Source organism: Mastomys coucha, unplaced genomic scaffold, assembly GCF_008632895.1.
Source record: "Mastomys coucha isolate ucsf_1 unplaced genomic scaffold, UCSF_Mcou_1 pScaffold5, whole genome shotgun sequence".
Taxonomy (NCBI): Eukaryota; Metazoa; Chordata; class Mammalia; order Rodentia; family Muridae; genus Mastomys; species Mastomys coucha.
The window spans coordinates 103,250,479-103,270,891 of record NW_022196911.1 but is presented as its reverse complement, the minus strand read 5'-3'; the positions used below and the strand labels follow the sequence as shown (position 1 = coordinate 103,270,891).

General features: G+C 44.1%; 1 protein-coding gene across 11 annotated transcripts in view; it reads left to right on the top strand.

Annotated features, from left to right (window-relative positions):
- Bptf (bromodomain PHD finger transcription factor) overlaps positions 1–20,413 on the top strand; it is an 84,386-nt gene that overhangs the window by 41,031 nt on the left and 22,942 nt on the right. For 6 of the 11 annotated variants that reach the window (XM_031354450.1, XM_031354448.1, XM_031354446.1 and 3 more), the window contains 11 exons: positions 192–371; positions 1,266–3,540; positions 7,587–7,711; positions 8,674–8,802; positions 9,872–10,022; positions 10,269–10,311; positions 13,635–13,881; positions 14,201–14,362; positions 14,578–14,729; positions 15,695–15,803; positions 17,180–17,397. In XM_031354450.1, coding sequence (XP_031210310.1) covers positions 192–371; positions 1,266–3,540; positions 7,587–7,711; positions 8,674–8,802; positions 9,872–10,022; positions 10,269–10,311; positions 13,635–13,881; positions 14,201–14,362; positions 14,578–14,729; positions 15,695–15,803; positions 17,180–17,397 — 3,791 coding nt within the window. The remainder of the gene's footprint in view (positions 1–191; positions 372–1,265; positions 3,541–7,586; positions 7,712–8,673; positions 8,803–9,871; positions 10,023–10,268; positions 10,312–13,634; positions 13,882–14,200; positions 14,363–14,577; positions 14,730–15,694; positions 15,804–17,179; positions 17,398–20,413) is intronic. The other 5 variants (XM_031354453.1, XM_031354452.1, XM_031354447.1 and 2 more) reach the window with 1 other exon arrangement.

Genomic DNA, 20,413 nt, shown 5'->3' with positions numbered 1-20,413 from the left:
AAAAAAAAAAAAAAAACAATATCTGTGGCCACATATGTGATTCACTTTAGACAAAAAATAATATGGCTACTGTTAATAATTATTTGTTATTAATAATTATTAAAATAATGCAATTATAAATATATTATTATAAAATATTAATAATTCTAATATTAAGAATATCTGTGGCCATACATGTGATTCTTTTTTAGCCAAAAATAATACAGATGAAAATAAGGATGAGTCAGAGAAAAGAAAAAGTCCACGAAGTCCAAAAAAATTGAAGACAGAATGTGATTCTGATAAAGGTGAGGTGAGAGATGCAGACTCCACAGCTGGAGCCGCCACAGGGACAATGGAGCTGTCTAAGGCGCCTGAGAAGAAGGACCAAGGTAAGCAGGGGTAGGAGGCAGGGGGTGTGGGAAGTGCTGGGCTGGGGACAGGTTCTGGCCAGCAAGCACAGCAACAGCGCACTTCACCTTGCCAGGCTGCAGATGCTGTAGATGTTTGGGGACTTGCTGAGCATTTATGACAGATGACAGCATTTTCATCATGCTAAAGGGAGTTGCTTTCTGATCCCGCCCCAGTGGTCTGTTTTAGACACTTCAGTTCAGTAAATATAGGCAGTCTTCTTTATCCAGTATTTTCAAGGTTCGTCCACATCGTAGTGTATTCCAAAGAGTACTCCACTGTGCTGTAGACCGCACGCCATCTGTCCTGTCATTGACCAATGAATAATTCCGCTTGTCTGCTTGTTAGCTGTTATGAACATAAACACTAAGTTTCTAGGATTTGGTTTTTGTTTGTGTGTGTGTAACTCTGAATGGCCTGGAACTCACTGTGTAGACCAGCCTGGCCTGGAACATACAGCGATCTACTGCTTGTGCCTCTTCAATACTGAGATATTTAATTCCAGCACTTGGGAGGCAGATGCAGGTGGATTTCTGAGTTCGAGGCCAGCCTGGTCTACAGAGTGAGTTCCAGGACAGCCAGGGCTACACAGAGAAACCCTGTCTTGAAAAACGGAATAAAAAAAGAAAAGAAAAGAAAACTTCCCACTAGAAGAGAGAACTTCTAGAAGTTCCAGCACTTGAAGCCAGAGCCTTGCTAGCTAGGTATTTGAAGTGTACCTACTTTTAACCCCATTTAAAGTTTAGCTGTGTCCATGATATAGTTATAAGCATGAAGATAACAAAAAGTAGATACTTTTGGAAATAAAAATAGTCTTCATGAATTCTTCATTTCAGAGTAAAAATTACAATTTTATCCATGTCTTTAATTCACAGATGTAAAAGAACTTTTAGATTCTGATAATGACAAATCCTTCAAGGAAGAACCAATGGAGATTGACGATAATGTGAAAACAGAGTCACATATGAGCAGTCAGGAAAGTGCAGAGGTCGATGTGGTCAATGTCAGTGAGGGCTTCCATCTAAGGACTAGTTATAAGAAGAAAACGAAATCCTCTAAGCTGGATGGGCTTCTGGAACGGAGGATTCGACAATTTACCCTGGAAGAGAAACAGCGGCTTGAGAAGTTAAAGCTGGAGAGTGGGGTAAAAGGGGGCACGCCCCCCGCGGGTGCTCTGAAAGGCTCCCCTGAGTCTCCAGTGTCCACAAAAGCAAATGAAGGATATCAGGGCGACTTGCTTAGACAGGAACAAAGCCCCAGTCCAAGTCAGGCTAGCACTGTGGACTTGGGGCTGGGGGGCTCACAAAGTGATCCCTTGGCTCTTGGCATCGGTGCTCCTAGTCTCAGCACACACAAACCTGATCCAAAAGATCAAGTATTAGATGATGTCTCCATTCAGAGTCCAGGGCCACACTGTCACAACTCTGTTGAAAGCAACCTAGATGCCAGGATCTCTGAACTTGGCAGTAAGGGACTGGAACTAAGTCAGACTAAAACAAAAGTGACTGACTCTTTCACTGATGACTGTAAACCAAGCAGTGCAGATGATGTTGGCACTTTGACCTGTAAGAGCAAGAAGCTGCTCCCACAGGAAGATGGCAGCGTCATGTCTTCTTCAGCTCCATCCGTACCTAAAAGCCCCCATGACAGAGATGCTCAGGCCTTCCCAAAAGCAATGGACTTCGATGGAAGACTAGGTGGTGATTCTGAATATAGTAGCACTTTGGAAAATAGCTCTGATACTGTGTCTACTAGGGACAGTGCTGAAGAAGATATGCTTGTTCAGAACAGCAATGAAGCCACCTCTAAACGGTTCATAACTTCAGACCAAGGCGTGGAAAGTGTGGAGCTGACCAAATGTCAGTTCGTTTCTAAGTCCACTGAAAATTGTGAAGACAAACTACAGGGTAAGGTAACTGAAGCAAATGGTAAGAAACTGGGCCAGCATCAAAAGCCAGAGGAGAGAGCAGTTAACAGATGTTCTGAGCAGGTCAGCCTAAGGCACAGCACTGACAGAAAGAGCAGTGAAACCCGAGAGTCTGAGAAGAAAGTACAGAAAGCAAATAAATTTCAAATAAACGGCAAAGATAGTAAAGCCAAGGGGTACCTGAAAGGGTCATGTGTGAAGGATGGCTCTGGTGGTAAGGTTGTGAGTGGTACTGTTGAACCAAAGGTCAATAAGATCAATAACGTCATCCCTGCAAATAACAAGTCACTGCCTGGGAAGGAATCTGTTGTGAAGCCGTTCATTAACGGCGACATTGTTATGGAAGAGTTCGGTGAACAAAACACTGCAGAAACAAACTCATATTCACTGAGTTCTTCAGATGCCAAAGGTAATCACCAAGATGGCCTCTATACCCTACCATCCACCAAAGAGTCTGCCAGTGCCCAGGTAATCAAACCCTCAGCCCCTTGTCCAGATCTAAACTCACTCAATCAGGTAGAAGATATGGAAACTGAAAGTGCAGAGGTTAAAAAATTTACCCCATCTCCTGTTACGACTGGAGAGGACCTTAACAAGGGATTCTCGGATGAAAATGGTCTACCTTCCAGCAAAGACGGGAATGTCAGTGGAGAGTCCCAAAGAAAGACAGTCATCACAGAAGTCACCACCATGACATCCACTGTAGCCACAGAGTCAAAGACTGTCATTAAGGTAGCAAAGGGGGACAGGCAAACTGTGGTTTCTTCCACAGAAAATTGTGCCAGATCCACAGTCACAACGACCACTACCACTGTGACAAAGCTCTCCACACCCTCCCCAGACAGCGGGGTGGATACCATCTCTGTAAAGGAGCAGAGTAAAACTGTGGTCACCACGACAGTGACGGACTCCCTGACCACTGCAGGAAGCACACTGGTGACATCTATGACAGTGAGCAAAGAGTATTCCACACGAGACAGAGTAAAGCTGATGAAGTTTTCAAGACCCAAGAAGACGCGTTCAGGAACAGCCCTGCCATCCTATAGGAAGTTCGTTACCAAGAGCAGCAAAAAGAGCATATTCGTGTTACCTAACGATGACTTGAAAAAGCTGGCCAGAAAAGGAGGGATCCGGGAAGTCCCTTACTTTAATTATAATGCAAAGCCTGCCTTGGACATATGGCCATATCCTTCTCCTAGACCAACCTTTGGTATCACGTGGAGGTATGTACTTTACAATGTTATTGGGCAGGGGTGGGGAGGCTTTTTAAAGAGTATTTTTGTTTAAGTAAAATAAGATCCCAAAAGATAGGGGCGCATATCTGTAATGGCCAGGGTTAGTGATGAGCATGAGATAGAGAAAACTGCTAGCCCGGCCACTGGGTGGGACTGAAATTTAGCAGCTACGGACTTACCAAAAATGTAAGGGATTCTTTTAACATGCATGTCCATTTTGACTTCCATGAGACCGAAGGAACATGCCAACCTTGTTTTATAGTCTAACTTTCCAGTTACTGCATGCCATTTGCTCTCAGCACCATGATTACCATGGGTTGTCACTTCCCGGGATTCATAAAGCACGCCCATCATGTCAGATCTTCCTAATGCCATTTATTTGTATGTGTTAGAGTTCTTGGTTATTTATGTCAGAAAGATAGACTATAATTTCCTCAGGAATGTCTTCTTTAGAACTAATTTTGTTTAGAATGCTCTGGGCCCTCTGTGTTTGGGGAGCAAATGGTAAGTTTATAGTATTGATACTTGTTAGCCTGTGTTCATTGATTACTAGGAAAGGGCCTCAGAAGTTTTCTGTGGATGGGGTAACTTGCCCGTGACCAGAGAGGCCAAGTATTCCTGACCCCAGCCCAGCACTTCATGTGCTGTTTGCATTCCACACGAGTGTCCGTGTTCTGTCCCTCTCATGCCTCTGCTCTGTCTTTCACCCTTGCTGACTGGGATGAACATAAGCAGTGAGAGTCAAGAGCCTGCAGTGGGTGGTGTTGGCTGCAGTTGGCTTACATTGATCGTTCCAGCGAGTTACTGAGCATCCCCCCCCCTCTCTCTCTCTCAATACTTCATTTCAATGTCTTAATTTTCCAGCTTCTGTAAACATCATCCTTCTTTATGTCCTTTATATTACAGTCAGCTAGCTAGGGTCAGAAAAGACCACAAAACCCAGTGTAAATGCGAGTTTCCCCTAAAGGAGGTCATTCAGTTCAGTGACCACTCATTGTCTGTATGAGCACGTTTTTATACCTCATTGTTGGTTTGAAGTAAGATGTCATCACTCCATGCACATGCACTAGAGACAGCTGAAAAGTACACTTTCTCTGCAGGGCCTGCAGTGAAGGATTTGCAGAATCCTGCAGGGAATCAAGGAGCTCTGCATTGCAGTTCATGGAATTGTAGGATTGCTCTGCACTTTCTGCTTTCTTCATTGAGAGCGGTCCCAAAGTGCATCCTTGACAGCCCTGCAGGTAACTTCTTTCCCACTGGAAAAGTTACTGTAAACATACAAGTGGCTGAGCTAAGATCCCTCAGCAGGCAGGGGGCTGGCCTTTCTGCTCCTTGTGTTCTGAAGCCAGAGGTAGTTTGGCTGGGAGGCACTGTTCTCAGAGCCTGGGCACCAGAACCCTGTGGCATGGCTACACTTCAGACATTTGTTTGGTCAGTCTCTCATTTTTTTAATGGAAAGAAATACCTTCCTGGGCATTCTTAATTTGTTGAAGTTGAAATAAGCATCTGTTACTTCTGATTAATGGGATCATGGGTAAAAATGTATGTTATTCTTGATTTTAGGGCACTTAAAAATCTTTGTTACAAAAGCGATTCATGTAAAGTGCATTTTTGTACTAACCCTTGAATCTCATGTGTTTACTTCTTATTTATTCATTTGTTGAGGGGTAGTTCTTATGGGTCTAGCTCTGCAGCCCAGGCTGGTCTCAAACTCCTGCCCTTCCACCCCAACCATAAGCAGTTAGACTACATGGATGCCCAGCTGCATGTATGATGCATATTTTTGGATATACTGTTAAAGGAAAATTGACACATGTACAGAAAACATATTCTGACCTCTGTACATACATTTTCCTATACTTGTTTTCCTGACATGACTCTGTGTTACTGTCATTTTGAACTGGCAGTTGTTCTCCATAATGCTGCTGGAGGGTCCTGCTAACCTGCCTGTCTATGCTGGGATATCCTGAATGATTGAGGGACCTGCTGACTAACTGCAGCAGGGAAGGGAGGAAAGTGGGCGTCACCCGAGGAACTCTAAGAGAGCGGGAAGCCTTAGTATTTATTTTCCCCTGCTTTTCTTTAAGCCTTCCCTCTGGCATGACTTGTTCTGACTTCTGCTTTTTTCTTCATACATCTCCATTTGTACCCACCCCCTTCCCTCTGGCCATAATAACACAGGATGTGGCATGACAGAAGTGCGTGTGTGCGTGTGCGCATGTGCCCTTGCCTTCAGTCATCCAAACACACAGTTATCTGATTACCGTGTGCTTTGAGACTTAGGCAGACCTAAGTACTTGCCTTTCTTACAGCTCGTAGCAGGTAGATTCTAACACACATCTTTGTATGTATCCCAGCTTCCTTCACAGTCTTGACACACCGACTCACTGCACTGTTGTTTGTATGAATGAGTAGTGAATGAACCAGCAGATTGATAATGAGTGAGATGTGTTTATCCACTGAAATTACCTGCATTTTGAAATTGGATTGCTTTGGGGGATATTGATCACTGCTTGGACTCTGGGTTCTGTCCTCAGTACAGTGTGGGTAAAAGGGTCTTATGTGTGAAGCAAGGCAGGCAGAGAGAGGATGCGAAGCTGGTCTTTGACCTAGAAAACAAGTAGAAGAGGAAGAGAGAGTAAGAAGTGCTTGCTCTTGCCAGGGGTGGGGGTACATTCCTTTAGTCCCAGCACTGGGGAGGCAGAGGCAGGCAGATCTATGTGAGTTTGAGGCCAGCCTGGTCTACAAATCCAGAACAGTCAGGGCTACACAGAGAAACCCTGTCTTGGGGGAAAAATAAAAAAAGAGAAGAAAAGAAAAGAAAAGAAAAGCTTCTTCTCCTTCAGCCATACCAGACTTCCACAAGAATCTCTGTGGAGCGTGGCCTAAAAGTGACAGACACTTTCTCCCTCTGGGTTATCCCTACATTAGTCAGTGTCTTGTCCGGGGTCAAGGATGCATGGGGTGTTAAGGTGAAGCAAACATTTCCCAGGTAAAGCTAGGAATTGGCAAGGGTGCAGCAACCATTTGACTAAAGCTTTACCTTTTCCTTTTGTTTGTTTTCTCACATGATAGTAACAGGATTCCATACAGAACTGTCCCAGGACTACTGTCTGCCTGATAGTGGAGGAAATGTTCAGTATGTAAGCTTCCTCTGCTGCATTCAGCCAGTATGTTCATTTCATGTGGTGTGAGAATGTCCAAAGGGGAATTTAATTATGAAGGTGTTAGTAGGGAACTGACAGCTGTTGGCTGCTCTGAAGAGATTCCATTTGAGGATAAAATATTTATTGAAATTGAGTAAATTAATTTTCAGATGCATTTTTAGTGTTAAGTTTAAAAAGGAGAAGTGTGTTCAGCACCTTCACAGTCTGCTTAAGGAGCCCAGGTTCCCTTCTCATCCAAGCAGCTGATGCGGGACTGGACATTTCTGGTAAACGATTTCTTTGTAGGCTTCCAAACTTAGCCAGCATTGGTACGTTCATAGTATTTGTGGTACTCATGAGCAGTGGTTCATGTTTGGAAAAGACACCTTGAACTGCAGAATTCTGTTTAGTTGGAAAAGATCTTGCAGCATGTTTTAGTTTTGTTTTATTCTTTGAGAAAATATAAACATTTTCAGATTTTTGTTTTGTTTTAGCAAAAACTTTCATCATGGTTTTTTTCAAGACTCCTATCAAATTTAGTAACACAGTTACTGATTTTGTTTTTCTCTGTATTTTTCATGTAGATATTTTATAGAATAACATAAAGATCTTTATAAGTTGTTGTCATATCAGTCTTAAGATAAAATACCTTAGGTATTATTTTTGTGGCATTGGAAGTGAGTCTCACTGATTTGAAATTGTTAAGTGCACATTATCCTGGGAACTTTACTTTAAAGACTGTGTAAAGCCACAGTCTTATAAGCCATGTTACAAGTACTGAGGTCGCAGTCGGTGCCAGAAACATGTCCTTCAGTTTCATAGAGAGGAAGAGAAGAAAGTATGAAAGAATGTGTGTTTGCATGTAGTTGATCTGGGTTGTTCTTTCAGGTATAGACTTCAGACGGTAAAGTCCTTAGCAGGGGTGAGCCTGATGCTACGGTTACTGTGGGCCAGTTTGAGATGGGATGATATGGCGGCCAAGGCTCCTCCAGGAGGAGGGTCTACACGGACAGGTAAGTGAATTGCACTTTAAGTTTAAAAGATGTGGGCTAAGATGGAGCTTAGTTTTTATAGAGCGTACGTATTTCATGCATGAGGACCGGTGTTAGGTTCCTAGTGCTGTATAACCTGTAAGTTCAAGGCCAACAGATTATATGAGACTGAGTAGCGAAAAAGGTAGCCAGACCTGGCAGCACAGGTTTATAGGTGCCATTACTTAGGAGGCTGAGGCAAGAGGATCTAATTAATGACCACCTTGAGCTACTTAACTCAAGGCCAGCTAGAATAACCATCTCAAAAGGGGGGAAAAAAAACAACCGAAGAAACTTGAAATGGGTTGGGGTCAGTGGCTGTAGGACTCACCTAGTATGTTTGCCCCCTAGCAGTGCAGTAAAATAAAGTCATGAACTGTTCACTGAATTTATTAAATACTTGTCTTAAGTTTTCTGAGTGTCATAAAAGCAAGGTTCAGATTATAAGTAAGTCAGCACACATACCCCAACTAAAGTTTCGAGTGATAGTTGATATGCAGAGTGCTCAGCCAGTTACTGGGAAAGCCCTGTGCCCCACACTGACTGAGTGCTGCCTCTGGGAGGTTACCTTGGACACTACATCACTGTTTTTCTTCCTGCTACTTATGCTGAGGCAGAAGGATTGCCATAAACTTGATGCCAGCCTGGGCTTACATACTGAGTTGTAGGCCACCTTGGGCATCAGAAGGAAAGGGGTGGCCTGCTTAAGCAGCACTGTGAGAGCCCTAGCTTAAAAACAGCAGCAATACTTCCTTCAAGAAGACCTGGGGAGCCAGAGGAGCTCAGCCGCCGTAATGAAGCAGTGACGCTGTGGTCATTAGTAACCCAGGTGATCTGAAAGGTGATTTCAGACTCACAGCTTTAAAGAAGTACCAGATGCTACATCTTGTAAATTTCCTCATATTTCAGGTGGTTAGTAACAGTGTGTAAATTGTATCCCATAGAAACATCTGAAACTGAAATCACAACCACAGAGATAATTAAGAGGCGAGATGTGGGTCCTTATGGCATTCGTTCTGAGTATTGTATCAGGAAGATCATTTGCCCCATCGGAGTTCCAGAAGCACCAAAAGGTAAGAAATAGAAGAAAATGCATCACTGCTGGCCTGCTGGCCATGCGTTCTGTTAATCGAGGTTTGACTACCTACCTGACACTACAGACTGTTCCTGTCTTGAGGAACATAAAGGACAACCACCAAGACAGGAGATGGATGTGAATCCTAGGGTAGCCTGGCCTACAGAGTGAGACTTGTTTCAAAAAACAGACAGACTAGGGGCTGAAGAGATGGCTCAGCAGTTAAAAGTGCTTATTGTTCTTGCAGAGGACCTAGGTTCAGTTCCTAGCACCCACATGGTTACTGGCCTTGCTTCCTTGTAAACCAAGGAAGGCGCATCCTCAAGTAGCCCCTGGAGATGGGCTATTGTCTGGGACCTGCTGCTCTCTTCTCTTCCCCTTGTTACAGATAGAAAAATGCCAACGTGCTAAATCTTTGACAGAAATTGTATTGGTGTGAGAGGCTCAGCAATGAATTGCTTAGTCACATTTGAAGAGGGGATGAGGAAGAGTTCCAGGCAGAGGAAGGCTGTGTGAGGCTCATACAGCCTTTACCAGGGTTAGTAAGCCATGTCCCAGAGCTGTGACCACTGTGCTGCTTTCACACGCGGTTTGATTGGAACATGGCCACAGAGAACTCAGACATTGTTTGTTTTTCCACTGACTCTTTTTAAAAATGATTTAATTATCTTTATTTTATGTGCATTAGTGTTTTGTCTGCATGCATGTCTGTTCAGATCCTCTCTGACTGAAGTAACAGACAGCTGTGAGCTGCCATGTGGGTGATGGGAATTGAACCTGGGTCCTCTGGGAGAGCTGCCAGTCAATGCTCTTAATCTCTCCTGCAGCAGGCACTTTGGTCCAGATTTGCAGTGTAGACCATCTGGTCTGTGTGGTCTCAAGGATTTGCCAATATCTGGCACTTTAAAGGGAAAAGTTTGGCTGGAGGTAGCATCCTGGGCTATGTAACAGAGTGCATGTCAAATTAAAAGCTGTTGTTTGCCAAGCACCCTGCTCCATGAGATGGGATGTCAGAAGAACTCCACAGGAACAACATTGCTGAAAGCATTCTGATTTCTTTCACTAAGAAACACCCACACCTCAGCGGAAAGGTCTTCGATCAAGTGCACTTCGGCCAAAGAGACCAGAGACACCCAAGCAGACGGGCCCTGTTATCATTGAGAGCTGGGTGGCTGAAGAGGAGTTGGAGCTCTGGGAGATCAGGGCCTTTGCTGAGAGGTAAGTTAACACCTTGCACATTAGAGCTTCTGCTATCCATTTTGAGTAGTTTTCCTCTACCCGTTGATTGTATATGCTGTCTCTGGGTAGTTGATTTAAGTCTCGTTTCTGAATTTTAGTGTGTTAGTATTATATATTTGTTATTTTGAAGTTATCTTAAACATTCATTTAAAGGAGAGATTGTCCAGGCCTCTGTGTGATTCCGTTTGTGAACAGTTTCTGATAGGTTGCTCCTTTTCCCTACAGAGTGGAGAAAGAAAGGGCTCAGGCGGCGGAGCAGCAGACTAAGGTCAGTGCCCGGACAGCAGGTGAACTTCTGGGGAGGCCCTGCACAGCACATTCAGGAACATGAAAAACCCAGGATTGTGTGTTCACATGGGATATTTAAAGTGTGCCTCGTGTTTCACTCTGGAAAATATCTCAGTGACACATGAGTCTGCATACTATTGCAGGATATGGAATTCTGGTGACTGCAGTTACAGTTCCCTGAGTACCTTCTTTTTTCTTTTCTTTCTTTTTTTTTTTAAAGATTTATTTATTTATTATATATAAGTACACTGTAGCTGTTTTCAGACATACCAGAAGAGGGCATCAGATCTCATTACACGTAGTTGTGAGCCACCATGTGGTTGCTGGAATTTAAACTCAGGACCTCTGGAAGAACAGTTGGTGCTCTTACCCACTGAGCCATCTCTCCAGCCCCCCTGAGTACATTCTAAAAAAGAATCTTTTCCTCTGAGTTGTTTGTAATCAGTGCTCACAAAGTCATTTGCTGGTTTTTCAGCATCCCGTATGGTAACTAGTGTACTGTATCCAAGAATCAGAGGGTGGCGCTTGCTTCTCCTGAAAGTGTAAATCTAGAGAACATAGATAAAATAGTGTGGGGTTTTCAAAACAGAACTGTTGACATGGTTATACATTTATTTTATGGGAGTGGGGTTTTTCCTGCACCATGTGCATTCCTGCACCATGTGTCTGTGCACCATGGTGCATTCTTGGTACCAGTGATGTCCAGAAGAGTGTGTCAGATACCTGGAACTGGATTTATCGATGACTGTTCCACTATGCAGGTCTAGGAACAAGCCTCGGTCCCTTTAAGAGCAGCCCTGTACTGAGCATCTCTCTAGCCCCAGCTGCATATATTTAAAAAACATTTACTTTTTAGGCTTTAAGGTTTCATAAAGCATGTTTTTCAAACTTTGACATGTCTTTCAATTTACTATGCATCTGTCTATTCACTTGAAATTTGGGGAAATAGTGCTATTGGATTATGTGCTGAATTCAGCTGTGGAAATGTACAGAAAACATAAGCATCTGTTCCTATAGCAACTGACTAGTGGTCCTGTCCTTCCCTTTTATAGGTGTGTTTGTCATCTGCGACACAACCTAATGTGACATTTCTTAATTTGTTTTCTTTTCTTTTCTTTCTTTCTTTCTTTTTTTTTTTTTTTTTTTTTTTTTTTTTTTTTTTTTTGTTTTTTTTTTTGTTTTTTTTCGAGACAGGGTTTCTCTATGTAGCCCTGGCTGTCCTGGAACTCACTCTGTAGACCAGGCTGACCTCGAACTCAGAAATCCGCCTGCCTCTGCCTTCCAAGTGCTGGGATTAAAGGCGTGCGCCACCACCGCCTGGCTTTAATTTGTTTTCAAGTAGCTCTTTATGTTTTAGTGCATTTTCTCCTAGTGAAATACCCTATTCTGTTTCTTTGCTTCTATTTTCCTTTGAACCAGTTGGATCAGATGATGGTTCTAAGTGTGCAGAACAAAGCTGCTTCTCTTTTGAGAAATAAGCGTTGATAAGCAATACTTCAAATTCTGTTCAAGTATATGGGCTGTCTGCAAAAGCAATCCAAGCAGAGTGGCTGGGATTGTGGTGAAGGAGATGTGACGCCCTGGGACTTAGGTCCAATAGAGTCTGGAGCAGGGTCTCAAAATAGTTGAGGCTCTCCCTTACCTCAATGTGTAGCTCAAGGTGGCCTCAGACTCATGATAGTCCTCCTGCCTCTGTCGCTCATGTACTTTAGTTACAGACATGAGCCACCATGTCCAGCTCTTCTTATTGGTTTAGTACTGAGACACAGTATTGCTCTGTATCTCAGGCATCCTCAAATTCAAGGCAACCTTCCTGCCTCACACTTTTGAGTGGACATAAATAGGCTTAATTACTCTTTGGGCCCCTTGCACAACCTGTCTGTCTGAGCCTGAGTTTCTTCATGGTTAGCATTTACAAAGCCAGCTAACTGATTTGGTGACAACTATTGCTAAATGAGGTGTACTGCCCAGCACCCAGTCTTATCATGTGGAAGCCTGTACTGTGGCTCTTTAGACCACTGTGGATAAATTCTAGCAGTCTTTAATTTAAAACATGCAAGTTGTCTTTTGTGCCTGTTTTATTTTTTTATTTTGTTTTGTTTGAGACAGTGGCTCTTTGTATAGTGCTGGCTGTCTCAGAACTCTGTACATAGAGCTACCCTTAAACTTACAAAGATCTGCCTCACAGTATTGGGATTGATGGCATGCACCACAGGCTTGGGTGCAAGAGTGGATCCTACTCTAAAGCTTGGGCTGATCCCAGAGTTGGAATTATTCATGTGTCAACCACACCCAGCTCAACCCTGTGTTTTTATTTATTTTCATTTTCATTTTTTGCAGTGCAGAATACTGACCCCAGAGCCTTGTGCACAACCAGGCAAACACTCTACCAAGTGGTATCCCTAGTAACCTGGTGTCTGATGATGTGATTTTTTTTCCCCTTCTGTATAAAGCATTTAAAGTACCTTTGAATTACATAGTATATGAAGTATTCCCAATACACAGGAGGCTGAAGCAGAAGGATTGCTCCAGGTTCAAGACCACATATTTCCAGGCCAACTTGGGGTACAGAGTGAGACCCTGACTATAAATAACAATAACAGAGTCTCAGAACTACCTATAATTTTCCATCTAGCTTGGTGACAAGTTTGCTGACCTGAATAGTAATAATAAGACTACCCTTGTGCTGTTTATGGTTGGGTAATGTAAGCTAGGACTGCTGTCAGACCCACCCCTCACTTCCTGCTCTGACACGGAGTCATGGGTGTCCTGTCTCCAGTAAGCTTTCCCATACCCTTCTCACTCTGAACACTGGATATTGTATAGAACATTTTGATCATTTAAATTTCTTTCTTTCTTTCTTTCTTTCTTTCTTTCTTTCTCTTTCTTTCTTTCTTTCTTTCTTTCTCTCCCTCCGTCCCTCCCTCCCTCCCTCCCTCTCTCTCTCTCTTTCTTTCTTTCTTTCTTTCTTTTCGAGACAGGGTTTCTCTGTATGGCCCTAGCTGTCCTGGAACTCACTCTGTAGACCAGGCTGGCCTTGAACTCAGAAATCCACCTGCCTCTGCCTACTAAGTGCTGGGATTAAAGGCGTGCGCTGCTGCCGCCACCACCATCCCCCGGCCTAAATTTCTTATTATGGTCAGTTTATAATGATGTAGACACTGGAAATAGAGCCTTCTTGAAAGATTCGGGGTAAATTTTGACTGGCATGGTTTCCTTTTAGAAATTCAACATCTGGCAAATCCTGCAGAATGGGGTTTGCCATGGAGAACTGGAGTTCACATTTCCTCTCTTGATTCTCAGAAACGTTTGGAGCAGCAGAAGCCTGCAGTCATTGCGGCATCCACCACGTCCCCAGCAAACAATACAAGCAGCACCGTCTCTCCAGCTCAGAAGGTGATGGTGGCTCCCTTAAGTGGCTCGGTCACCCCTGGAACGAAGATGGTGCTAGCCACAAAAGTCGGCTCTCCTGCCACAGTCACATTCCAGCAAAACAAGAACTTCCATCAAACTTTTGCCACGTGGGTGAAGCAAGGCCAGTCCAATTCAGGTAGAGCCGGGATGAATAAATGGAACATTGCTTTTATTCTGGGTGGGGAAAAGCATTTCTAACTTTCATTTCCTGAGAGAGTGGTTCTGCCTCTGCCACTGCTTGTGCAGACGGGCTGGACGGTCGATGTCGTAGCTCTCTGTGTGTCCTCTCTGCAGTCCTCACCTTCAGTGCCCACATAGCCAGCGCACTTGGAGCAGGATTGTTTTTATTAAACACAGAGTGATCCGCATTTTGTACATCAGTGCCCTTCCTAGAAGTCACTTCGCTGCTGGTTATTTAAAATCTAAAGCTTATTAAATGTCTTATACCCCATTAGCCACCAGCACAGCTGCCACCTCTGCTACCACCATTGCCAGCACAGGTCAGACGTTCCAAATTACAGGCAATCCCGTCACTATGGCAGGAAAAGTAATTACCAAATTGCCACTTCCTGCAAACAGCAAGATTGTCGCTGTAAATGTGCCGGCAACACAAGGAGGTAAGGGAAGCAACCGCACAGAGGTTGAGTTCACCTTCGCCAGATCATGCTGTCGCCATCCTCCATCTCCTCTTCACTGGTTTCAGTCGTCAGGTGTCACATTCTGTGTAGCCCACTCTGCAACCCACCACACGTAGTTCCTCCTCAGACACCAGCAGCACCCAGTGCCTTTCCTTGTAGGGTAGCAGTTCATGTCTTCATCATCTCTCTTTAAGGCGTGGTCCAGGTACAGCAGAAGGTTCTGGGAATCATTCCATCGACCACAGGTCCAAGCCAGCAAACCTTTACTTCATTCCAGCCCAGGACTGCAACCGTCACAATTAGGCCCAATACCTCAGCCTCTGCAGGAACCACTACCACATCACAGGTAAACTTTCTCGATTTACAACAGGATTTCTCTGTGCGGAGTACTGATGTCAGGGTGACATTCCTGGGGCCTCTTCCCCATCAGTTCAGCTCATCTTCCTTTCCTATGATTTAATCTGTGATGAAGTACAGATGTGGAGATGGAGGGAAGGAGGTAGATATAGATACAGATTTTTAATGAACCCAAATGATACATGATGTATTAATTTTGGCATTTGTTTAGTCTCATGTTGGTATTGTTCATAAGTGATTGTTATTTGCCAATATTTCCTAGAGAAGATTGTGTGTGACTTGACAGCCCGCACAGCAGTGCGCTGCACTTCTTAACCCTGACACTCTTGGAGATCCTCTCAGCTGTGCTTTTAGTTCACCTGTGTTCTTTCTGATCAAGAAAGAAATACTGAAATTCACTGTATGTCAGCCGCTGTGCAGGTATTAGATAGAACATTTCTTTGATACTATTTTCATGGAAAAAGTTAAAGTCCAAATGTTCTTGCTGTAATTATAAAACTGAAGTAATATACTCCTTGTTGCTTTTTAAACCATGAAAGGATATTGGATTTTTGTTTACTTATTACAGTCTCCAGGTTCTAGGACTCAGCCTCTTAAGTCTCTGTCTTCAAAATCCCACCTTTGTACCAAACTGACTGCAATGTCAAATGTAACAGTGGGCAGGCAGAGGCAAGTGGATCTTTGTGAGTTCCAGGACAGCCATGGCTATAGAATAGAAACCATGGAATTCTAATTTTGAAGCACTTTTAATTCTCTTGTTTTGTTTTGTTTTGTTTTTGTTTTGAGATATGGCTTCTCTGTGTAGCCCTGGCTGTCCTGGAACTCACTCTGTAGACCAGGCTGGCCTCAAACTCAGAAATCCATCTGACTCTGCCTCCTGAGTGCTGCGACTAAAGGCATGCACCACCACCCTGCTGAAGTGGTTTTAACTCCTTGTCCTTTGTTCATGCACAGGTGATCACGGGGCCTCAGATTCGCCCTGGCATGACTGTGATTAGAACGCCACTCCAGCAGCCAGCACTGGGAAAAGCAATCATTCGAACACCAGTGGTGGTGCAGCCAGGTACTCGCTCGCGCATGCATGAAACTGCTTCAGCATGGACAGCACAGCTAGGAAACTGTGACACGTCCCTCTGTGTGAGAGAATACCGATCTGAGTTAGTACGCATGCATGGGGAGGTGGGATCCAGATACATACTGTGTGTTGTCTTCCCTAAAAACAGACAACCATAGATCCAGGTTAACTTACAAAGTGAGTAAACTCAACCACTGATACACATAACCATAGCATTCAGACATAAAGACAAAGCTTTTGTCATGTGAGTTACAGAGGCAGCACTAGACCCTGAGTCAGTCACAGTTAATGTAAGCTGGCTCAAATCACCATATTAAAGTCAAAGACAGACTTAGGCCTGTCATTTGAAGGTAGATCTTTTGCTTTTCGTGTGTAAGGCCCTGTCTTTGGACCCTGGCACCAGGGGGTAAAACAGTTGAAGATAAAGAGATGAAGGGAAAATCCAAAACCAGAGACGGCTCACCAGTGAAGGCCACGTGGCTTGAATATGCAGTTCAGTGATATTTCAGAGAGCATGTGTGCATATATTGGATTATCTCAGTGATGTTCATGTAGCTGACCAGAGCCAGACTCTTTTTAGGTTTATCTCATTCTACGTGTGTGAGTACTTTGACTGAATGGATGTTTCTGCATCATGTGCGTGGCTGGCGCCTGCTGAGGTGCATCCCTGGAGCTGGAGTGTGGACAGTTGTGAGCCACCACAGAGTAGCTGGGAATTAACTAGGATCCTCTACAGGAACAACCTATCCTCTTGGTCACGGAGCTGTCTCTTCAGCCGCCAGGACCAGTGTCTTCTCTGTGCTTCTGCTAGTTAGCAGTATCGGGCTAAAATGGTAAATTCCCAAGCTATAGTCCACAGGACATGGTCCTGAAGTCCTGAAGCTCTCACAAGTGAGTCTTGTGGGTCATCTGGAGGGAACAGATGGGAGTAAGAGCAATAGTGCTATTATATCATTTCATAAAGCTACCACCTTAAGAACATTGTTCCCAAGAAAACACACAAATAGATGCAGCCCAAAAGACATTACAGTTGAGAATTTACTTTACGACCAAAAGAATGCCTTTTGTTTCAAGCCCGTCTCTCACTGTGTTGACAAAGGTGGCCTTGAATTCACAGAGATCTGCCTGCTCCGTCTCCTGGGTGCTGGGAGTATAGTCATGAGCCTATTAAATACTGCCTGGCCTATTAAAGTCTGTGGTCTGGCTGTGAACTGGCTGTGGTCCTATGTTTGAATTCATTTTGGTTTATTGACATCCAAATGTCTATATGAGGATTGAAATAAACTGCATTCATCTGAAGTGTCAAACTGTCTTATGTATGCTAGCAGTGTGTGAGTGATGGGGGTGTCTTGTTGTTTGTGCAGGTGCACCCCAACAAGTGGTGACTCAAATCATCCGAGGACAGCCTGTTTCCACTGCCATCTCTGCTCCAAGTACGGGTTCTTCAGCATCTGTGCAAAAGGGCTTAACTCCAGGAGCAGCGGCTGGGACTCTGCAGCCTGCAGCCCCACACAGCCCTCGCCCTCAGCAAGGGCAAGTGAAGCTCACCATGGCTCAGCTCACTCAGCTAACACAGGGCCACGTAAGTAACTTAGCTTTAGTTTTGAGAGGTAGCCTTATTTTTGCTGAAGTTTCCATTTGATTTTAGGTAAAACTTGAAGTATACCTGCTTTAAGAGTGGCTGTGGGGCTAGGAAGATTGCTCAGGTTAAAGTACTGGCTGTTCTTGCTGAGGATCCAGGTTTATTTCCCAGCACCACAACAACCTGGAACTCCAGTTTGAAGGGATCTGATGCCCCATTCTGATTTCCATGCACACCAGGCGTGTGCCGACACATAGAAATAAAAATCTTTTAAAGCCGGGCAGTGGTAGCACATGCCTTTAATCCCTGTACTTGGGAGGCAGAGGCAAGGCAGGTGGATTTCTGACTTCAAGGCCAGCCTGGTCTACAGAGTGAGCTCCAGGACAGCCAGGGCTACACAGAAAAACCCTGTCTTGAACCCCCACCCCACCCTACCCCCACAAAAATCTTTTAAAACTATACAAATAAAGAGAAGAAATGGCTGCCTCCTGGAATCGAACTTATTATTGACAGCATAATATCCAGCTCTTAAGATTCCTTGGGTTAGATGTACCAATGAAAGGGATAAGCCTTTCAATTACCAAAATGTTGTTAGTTGGTCAGTTTTCATAGGGAGAAAAAAAAGCAAATTTTGAGTGCATTGATCACTTGTATCATTCCATATTGTTGGCTAGTCTTTTCCTATCAAAACCCAAAGCTCCTAATAGTCTACTGCTTGTGGCCCTTGCTGGCTGAGTCACAGGATGGAATGCAAAGGTCAGCAATAGCTCTGATGTGGTTGAAATGGAAGAATTTGCTTATGTCCTGGGATAAAGTAGGCAAAGTCCTGTACAAGGATGAGAGCCTGAGGTCCATCCTCACCATCCACAAGCAGGCAGCTAGGAGGGCTGACAGACGGCTCAGCAGCAAAGAGTGCGTACTTCCAGAGGAGCCGAGTTCAGTTTTTAGCTCCCACGTCAGTTGTAGCTTTCCATAACTCCATCTTCAGGGGATTGAGACCTTCTTCTAAACTCTGTGAGCACCTCTGTACGTGTGCAAAGATACATATATGTGTACAGTTTAAAAGTTTAAAGCAGCTATTACATTACACCTCTGTAGTTATCAAGCTAGGAGGGAGACAGGTGGGTCTTGGGAGCTCACTGTCTAGCCAGTATAGCAGACACAGTGAGCTCCACATTCAGTTGACTCTGTCTTTTGAAATGAGGTGGAGCAGGCTAGAGAGATGGCTCAGGGTTAGGAATGCTTACTGCTCCAGTAGAGGACATGGGTTCATTTAAGGTGGTGAGAGGAAGACACCCAGTGTCATCCTCTGACCTTCAAGTATGCACACGAGCAATCACATACTCCATATACACATATATACACACATGCTAAAGACAAACCAGAGATCTAGCATGGCAGGTGGAGTGCTTATGTAGCACCACAAAGCTATGTTGAATCTGCACCACTCTGTAAATCGTATGTTCTGGCATGTGCCCATAATCCCAGCACTTAGGAAGTAGAAACCTAGCAAGTTCAAGGCCAGCCTGCGCTGTGCCTGGCCCTTTCCCAGGAAGGACAAAATACAACAAAAGAAGCTTACCACGGTGTTTCTAATATGCTTCAGTAATAGTCATTGTTGCCTTTCTGTAAGTGGGTACTTGTGTTACATTGATGCAATACTTGCAAATTACTGAGGAGAGATGAGCCTTAGAGCCAGGTATACCAGCCTGCTTAGCCATACACAGGAAACCATAAACTTGGAGCCATGCCTTATGCCTCATTCTGGTGATAAATTCTTTTCTTTCTTCTTTTGTCATTTTGTTTTGAGACAAGGTTGCACATCCTGAGGTAGAGCTGTGTTCCTGAGAGATTAGAGGTGTTTGCCAGCATACCCAGTTTATAAAATTCTGTGGGTTGTACCCGAGGCTGTGCCTGCTAGGCACACTCTCTGCAAGTTGAAATATGACCCCATTCGTCAGTCACCAGTTCATTTGTTCCTTCCTTCCTTCCTTTCATTCATTTCTTTTGTTGTTGTTGTTGGGGGTTCTCACTTGATCACCCAAGCTGTCCTTAAGTTCCCCATCCTCCAGCCTGTACCTCCCATCTCTGGGATTATAGAGACAGTGGACCCACTTCTCACTTTGATGTTTTTCTCTCCTTTTTGTCTCTTTTGAGGCAGGGTCTCTCTGTGTTGCCCTGGAGCTTGCTATACCCAGGCTACTCTTGGATTCCCAGCGATCTGCCTGCCTCTCTCCTAAAGCACGTGCTACCATTCCCAACTACTTTCTTTTTTCTTAACCTTTCTTTCTCTTTCCTTCCCTCCCTTCTGCTTGGTCAAAACAAAAGTCTGGCAGATTCTAAACAAGCGCTCCCTGCTGGGCTGCCCAGCCCTATAACTGTTTAAACAGAAACTGCTAACCATACACTTAGGAGGGAATGCTGTGAGGCTTGGGACTTCCAAAACTGCTTGGGCTACAAAGGGACACCCTGTTACAAGAACCATTATATACCTAATTAAAGTAATTTATAAATTGAGTTTCATGGAAAATAAAAACCCCAGAGCTACAGATAGAACTCAGTTGGTACAACCCTTACCTAATATGTGCATGGCCCTGGGTTCAGGGTCAGGATGGCAGAAGTGGGATGGGTCCCAGCTGCACCTAGCCTCACACTTGGAAAGTCTCAGCCACTCCAGAAACTGGAACAGAATAAATAGCAGGTAATTTAAGATCTGATTAAACTACAGAATGAGTTCAAAGCCATCTAGGGCAACTTAGTGAGACTTAACTTAGTGAGACTTCAAAATAAAAGTGGGCTTGAGTGTCATTCAGTGTTAGAACATGCTGCTAGCTTACACAGAGAAGTAAAGTGAAGCAGAATTGAACCCCAGTTTATGAAACACACTGCAGTGAGTATGATCAAAATAAGAAAACACTATACCCAACCAGAAAGTATCCCCAACTGGAGATGTTACCAAAGCGTGCAGAGAATCAGTAAGGGGCTGGGAAGAAGCTCAGTGGGTAAGCTCTTGCTG